This window comes from Nicotiana tabacum, chromosome 23, assembly GCF_000715075.1.
Source record: "Nicotiana tabacum cultivar K326 chromosome 23, ASM71507v2, whole genome shotgun sequence".
Lineage (NCBI taxonomy): Eukaryota > Viridiplantae > Streptophyta > Magnoliopsida > Solanales > Solanaceae > Nicotiana > Nicotiana tabacum.
Window position 1 is genome coordinate 102861145 of NC_134102.1, and position 7443 is coordinate 102868587.

At 34.9% G+C, this 7443-nt stretch overlaps 1 protein-coding gene across 1 annotated transcript; it reads right to left on the bottom strand.

The window, feature by feature from the left end:
• Nucleotides 1-3117: 3117 nt before the first annotated feature.
• On the bottom strand, nt 3118-6089 carry LOC107809165 (ran-binding protein 1 homolog c-like). Its single transcript, XM_016633758.2, has 4 exons — nt 5735-6089; nt 5035-5186; nt 4815-4940; nt 3118-3597 (listed from the first exon to the last, which is right to left on the bottom strand). The coding sequence occupies exons 1-4, from the start codon at nt 5899-5901 to the stop codon at nt 3380-3382; spliced, it is 663 nt and encodes a 220-aa protein (XP_016489244.1). The 5' UTR covers nt 5902-6089; the 3' UTR covers nt 3118-3379.
• Nucleotides 6090-7443: the final 1354 nt, after the last annotated feature.

Here is a 7443-nt window from a genome sequence, read left to right on the forward strand (position 1 = left end):
TGGCAAAACTCTGCATCTGCCTGTGAGGTTTCAACTTAGTATTTTCATGTTTTCATCTGTAGCAGACCAGAAAATATTGATATCCTGTTCCATCTTCTCTCTTGGTTATTCCTTCTCCCTTTCTTGTGAGGCTTTTCCATTATTGAGGACCGTGATATGCTAGACCTTTATTGCAGAAGCATTGAGACATGGCAAAGTAGCTTCCTTGAGAGCATTTCCAAAGTCCAAAACATAGTATTGCATGCAAAAGATAACATGCCATCATTATTTTTATATGTATATATAAAAGTGGTATCTAGATCATCTTGTGACCACTTCGACTACTCCACCCAATACCAAGTACAAACTAAAGGTGTCAAACGGGTGGACCGGGCCGGGCCAGGTTCAGAAAAAAAAGTGACCGGCCGGTCACCAATCCGGGCAGGGTTCCGGGTTCGACAAACCGGGCTTAACTGGTCCGGCCCCATACGGTCAAAAATGGAACCGGAACAGTTCCGGGCCTACTGGTACGATACGTTTGTATATATATATATATATTTTGTATTTTGTATAACTATCGTAATTTATATTAATATAAAGTAAAAATATAAAACAAAAAAACAATCTTATAAAAAGAGTGTTTGAATAAAGGATGCAAAGACTTTAAAATTCTTATATTTTAATATTTCATTAAGAATTTAAGATAATATAAATACAATGAAGATGGAAAAAAATCGCACTTATAATTTGAAAGTTCTTTTTTTATTTCAAACTTGCAAATTAAAGTTTACATTTAACAACTAAATTAACGAAAAAAGAGTAAATTCAAAGTTTAATTATTAAATATTATTAGAAGTTCAAAGGTTTTGCATTGCCTTAGTAAGTTCTTCATAATCAATATGAACTTCTTGGCCATCTTCTGGAGTGTTAAATTCAGATGGGTGACCATGTGTTAATATATCTCCAAGTTCCTCGTCTTCCGGTTTATCAACATCTTCACGTCCCTGATTTCTTCGTTCTGATCTAATCCAATCTCTGAAACATACTAAAACTTCCAAAGCATTGCATCCCAATGAGTGACGGGTGTCTCCTAGTTGTTGTCTTGCTTGACTAAATGCACTCTCTGATGCAACAGTTGAAATTGACTCATTCAGCACGTCACGAGCCATAGCGGAAAGAACAGGAAATTGCTTTTCATTGTCATGCCACCATCCCAACGGTGAAAATTCCTTATTGCGAGGCTCTGATTGCTTTTGCAAGTAGAATTGAAGTTCATCAATGTTCCTGCTACTGGTTTGAGTGGAAGGAAACGTAGCCCAAATATTATAACCATCAAGACTTTCATCTTCATTCATATTAGCAGATGCAGTAGTAGTACAATGCATAGTGGGATTAACATTGCCTATATTAATATTAGCACCATCAATTATATTTGCATAATAATTATATAATTGTTGTAGATAATTATTTAGCTTGTTCATACAACAATATATATTTGGGGTTTCAGTTGGTCCAATCTCCATTTAACTATATAAAGCATTGATTAATTGATGACAATTAGACATCTTTATAGAAGGATTTAAAACAGAACCAATTAAGTAAATCGGAGGAATTCGAAAAATCGGAGGAATTGGAAAGAAATATTTTTTGAATTTGGCTTGCATTTTTTCAACAGCATCCTTATATTTTTCTTTCTTCTTAAATTCAGAGAGTAGAAAAGAAATTTCAGCTATATGTACTAAAGCCATAGTAACAGTAAGGTAATATGCTCTAGAAAACTCAACAGTAGCTGTATAAAATTTATGTAAAAATTGAACAACATCATTAATGGCCTCCCAAGTATTAGTTGTTAACATACGGTTTGGATCAGTACAATGCGCATTAGCAACCTTATTACAAACTCTTTTTGCAACATTAAACATATTGTGAAAATTTAACTACTAACAAAAATTAAATATGCAAATAAAATAGTAAATAAGAGAAAGAGTTGGAGGGAGTGCACCGAATTCCGAAATAACTTGAACACTTGATGATTTTCGCAACTCCAATGTTACCACGAAGAAACGTCAATTGTTCAAAGTTCAAAGTTCAAACTTCAAATAATACGATAAATTAAATTCCCAAAAAAAATGAGAGCCAAATACTTGATTGCAATTTAGGTGAAGAATGAGAGAATCACAATTGAGATTGAGTTTGAGAAATGAGAGATGAGTGAAGAAATGAAGAAGAGGGGAGTGTATTTATAGTTTTTCAAATGGCTAAATTACTAATTACTAAAAGTGTTATTTTTATAAAATAATTGCCCAAAAAAGGGTCATTCTTGCAATAATTCCGTTGGGCAACGGTCAAATTTGAAGCTGACCGTTGCCAACGGTCAAATTCGATTTTAAAAATAAAATAAAATAAAATATCAAAAATAGTCGTTGAATCGGGCCGGGCCGGTTAATCAGTTCAACAGAGAATTTATTAAACCGGTTTAAATCGGTCCGGTTAACCGATTTTTTTTTACGGACCAACCCCTAACCCAGCCCACCCGACCCCCTAACTACCAAACCGGGCCGGGCCGGGTTAATACCGGTCCGGTCCAGTACAAACTACTTCCTACTACCATATGCATCGGATTGTAGCCCATAAAGAGTTGGAAAAAATTACCCGCCTCTCTTTATCAGCCTGCACTAGATATTGAACATTAACCCAAGTTTTTCACCACTTTATTGATGGCTAAGCCACATTCTTGGGCTGTTAAAATGCTGTCCTCGTAATTCCCATTCATCCAATGCCTTCTAAGAATCTGGCTCGTGTCTATTGAACCTTTGGTAGGTAAACAGGGAACTAAAAGGAATGGTTTGTAAAGTCAAGAATGTAAAAGAATTGTTTTCTTTCATTTAAGACGAAGAGAAACAAAGCGCTCCTTTGCTTCAACGTTAAAATTTCCTGCAGATTCACCTCCTGAAACAAAGTTTTAAGAGGCCATTCAGAAAATAATTAATTCACCTTTCAACTTTCTCCTTTTGAAAAAACCCCAAAAATGACGAAAGTTAAGTTCCTAATCCCTTCCCCACTTTCCAAACAAAGGAGAAATCACATAAAACTATACCACGAAATAACCTTAGTACAGCACTAAGGTTTTGACTCATGTTTCTCTTATACTGGGTGGTGTACCCTGTGAACCAAAATTTCAAACTCACAATCAATAAGTACAAGAAGACATCAAAGACCATTAAAACAAGAAACTGCACTCGACTCCAGAACCCAATTAAAATCCAAACCACCACAAAGACCAACAAATAAGACCACAAGACACATTGCTTATATCTATCATATCTATAGGATCAGACAGAAACAATGAATACTATAAACCTTTCAAAAAAGAAAACCCTGACTGACAAATACAAACAATTTAATTCTTCTCAACAGCATTCTCTTCATTCTTATCTTCCTTTTCCTCTGTAGGTGCAGGGGCTTCTTTGTCTTCAGCCTTGTTTTCTTTATCTTTGCTTTCAACACTAAGTTTTTCAATAAGTTCAGTAGCAGCAGCAGCAGCTCCTTCACTTTCTTCAGATTTCGTCTGTTGAGATTCAGCAATTTCTTCAACCTTTTCTTTGAAAGATTTGCAATCTGAGAGACAAGATAAAAACTATGTTATACTATGGTTTTGAAGGACCCAGAGGTAATGTGAAGAATCGCTCCAATTATCTCATATAACTCTAGTCTACAAATCTTGGTAATATCAGACAGTTGTGCAGTGTTGATTTAAGACGAGTTGCAGCTTTACAACCCATGATGTTATCAAGTTTAATGAATGTACTCAAGGAGGTTGGAGCCATTAATCAGTAATCACTATAATGTGGAATGGACTCAGAAAATTGCGATTTACAAGTCAAGAATATCCCAGAAAATTCATTTCTGATACTAGATTCATCAACCTCAAAATCAAATTAGTGAATAAACATTACTTAATTACCATAATTCATCGGCAAACTCTAATCAGTACCTAAACCCGTAGAAGTACCAATTCCCAAACACCATTCCTTAGTATGAGCTATCATAGACGTGTAGAACCTATATTTATATGCTGATAATGCTCATCTTTCGTCATATTGTTAATATCATACTCATTCCAAGCTAGTTCGACAAAATTATGATATCTCACTCTTTTTTGAGAATGGTTATGCTATTTCACTCTTCAAACCATATCCCAGTCTATCTCCAAATAACAGAAGATATAAACTACACACATTGGTCTCTACCAGACATAATTCTCCTGGTACTATCATGTAATACACCCTTACATTTGGACATTCAATGCAAAAATCTGTTCGCATTAGAAAGTAGAAAATCATGGTTTTACACTTGCTCCTGCTTTCTCTCTTTTATAAGTAATCTCACTCTAGATTTGCTCCAAAGTTGTTGCAAAAATAGGAGGTAGCATAGAATAACTACTAACACATCAAACTCAAACTAGCTGGACTCATCAATAGGAATCCTCTATATCCATTCCATTTGGAACCATTTTAATTCATTACTAATAATGTCTTTAAATACAAATTAGGGCACTCTACACTAGAGGTTCCCCAATCTCAACGCCTACAAAAGGAGGTTGCATTTGATTTAACTGGTGACCCAGTCTGTGTTTAACTTATTTCATTTTTCATCTGGCACTTGATAAATCAAGTTTTGACATAGAACACGTAAAATAGCATATGGCTATCCTATCCAAAGCACTTTCGCGTGGTTGGCAGACATCAAATACAAAGAAGAAAATTACGCGAAAAGCATCTTTTAGCTAAAAGCAGAACAATAAAATCCAAAAGATGCATAAACAGAGTACTCACTCTCAATTGAAGCAAAACGGATGCAAAAAGTCTCCTCTTTTAATTCCCCATCAGCAAAATCAGCAGCATGCCACACGCAAGACTTCTCATTTCCAGCATGTTCTTGAATCGACATAGTAGGAAGGACTACACAAACGATTATCAAACAACACTTCAGAATAAATACAATCACAAACACATAATAGAAAAATAAAACAAAACGAGAAAGAAAGATTCTGACCCAAGTGGTTGGCGCAGATTTTCAGTGTCTTGGATTGTCTCATGACAAGCCTAACCTTTGCAGTTTCCTTGTGCTTGAGAAGCTTCACAGTCCCAGCACCTCTCTCTTTCCATGCATTCCCTTCCTTATCAAATCTGTATAACTTTGATTTCCTACAATACCCACAACCAATCATCATTCTCTCTTTTTGCTTCGCAAAAGGGATAGTTCACCAAATTTTTATGTATAACTCCATCCCTCCCTAAGAATGGGGTTTGGCAAGAATAAACTCAATTCACTTTCCTTGAACTTTTGGAATAAGATTACATACATAAAAATGACATAAAAGGTAGTAATATAATTATGCATTATACTTAAAAATATTTTTTAGTCATGTGGTGGCATGCTTCAACTATTCCACCCGATATTTGCTAACACTCAGCAACATAGGTACGAGATAACTCTACAAAAAGTTTTTTTTTATACTTAAAACAATTTTAAAAAATATTTGAAATCACAATCAAATGAAAGAGTCTAAATGGAGCAACATGATTAGAGATCATCCATATAGCCAACCCCAACTAGATTGGTTATTGAGACACAGTAATATTTTATGCAATCTCGAAGAGCTTAAAGTTTATTTTTGGGGAAAAAATAATAAACAAATCTATACTCTTTAAGTGGGGAGATCAGTGAAATAAAAGATTAGGGGGATACTAACAGATCAAGAAGAACGTCTTCATTTTCTTCACCAGTGGAGACAGTAACTTCTTGCAGCTTCACAATTGGAGCAACTTGAGCACCAGTGTCTTCATCATCTGCAGTAGCACTTGGGTTTTCTTCTTCTACTTCTTTCTTCTCCAATTTAGGCTCTGCACTGCTTGCCATTACTCGATATGATTTTGTTTTTTGCTTCTGTGTGTGTGTGTGTGCGCCTTAGAACTTTTTTGCTGCGGAGAGATACGGCGGGGTGAATGGAATGGTAGGGTTTGAAGAAGAATGGAGGAGATCGTAGGGTTTTTGATTGAAGAGAAGTTGCCTTTTTTTTTGGTTGCTTTTTTGCTTTTTTGTGGTGGAAATTGTATTGGTAGTCCTCTAGGTTCAATTAAACTACAGATTTGGCCCCTTTTCAACCTTCATTTGTTTCTTTTAAGAAATTTCTTTTTGTATAATTTACAACAACAAGTAAGGTTTGGGATGATAATGTGTAGCGACCTTACCCGTCTTACGAAGTAGAGAGGTTATTTTCGAAGAATTATTCTTGTGTAATTTAAGTATTTCGTTTTCTTGCCTTTACAAATTACATACCAAATCGTTTAAGAAATCATCTCTTAATTCTTTTAGATCTATATTTATTGTTTCGATTAACGGAGATCAAAAGCATTAATGGACTGTGTTTGGCGAGAAATTATTATTTGAGAATATTAAAGATATTGAGTGACCCGGTCAAAACATGTTTTCAGTCGAAAATTAAATTTATAAATTAAGAAATAACCAGCAAAATACATACTCAACTTGTGATATAAGGGAAAATATTTTCCCGAAGAATAGATAATTTCCTTACTTAGTTTTTGATATTTTGTTAGTAAGCAAAAAACATTATCCAAAAAATATTTATATAGAATTTAGGAAAATACTAGGGAAAAAAGGATAGGTGGGTGTGTGGTGGGGTTTGTAGGTCGAGGTCGTTGTTGGGGCATGGGGTGAGCATAGGAGTAATATAAGGAATTGGTGGGTTATGACGAGGGGGTGGGTAGGTGCGACGGGGATGAGGGAGTTGGTGGATATAGGGGGGTGCGATGGGGCCATGGAGGGGGCCAGGGCGCGAGGACTGGGGCTGAGTCGGAGTCTGTGTGGATCATAATATGGGTTAGAAGTGTTGTTTTCCCCCTCTTGAATTAAAGGATATGAATATCATTTTCCTCATAATTGAAAAAAAAAATGAGTTCATACAAAAAAGAAAAATTCAAATATCTAAGCTAACAATACATAGAAAAATTAAAAGACATTTTATGGGAAAAGTTTTCCTTCGTACCAAACACACCTTCAATCAATTTATTTTAACGGGAATATGGGAGACAATTATTTTTGTGAAATTGAGTAAAGTTATTGTCCTCGTGGAAAAATACTTGTCACAAGAAAACGCTAGTTTGTAAACTTTTGCAATTCAATCCATTTCATATTGTCGGCATTTTCCCAAGTTCTTATATGGATGGATGACACATGTCCTTTTTTTTTATATTAATGGTTTACATTTAATTTGCAAAAGTTGAGTCTTAATCATGGTTAGAGTAATATAGTCTATTTTCATTTGCTCCCAATAATTTTGGAAATCCTACAATTCTAACAAAACAAAAAGGGCTTTAATTATATTTTCAGAATGTATAAGTGATCAAATTATTCTCAGCTGCCATTTTCCCGTTCGTTACT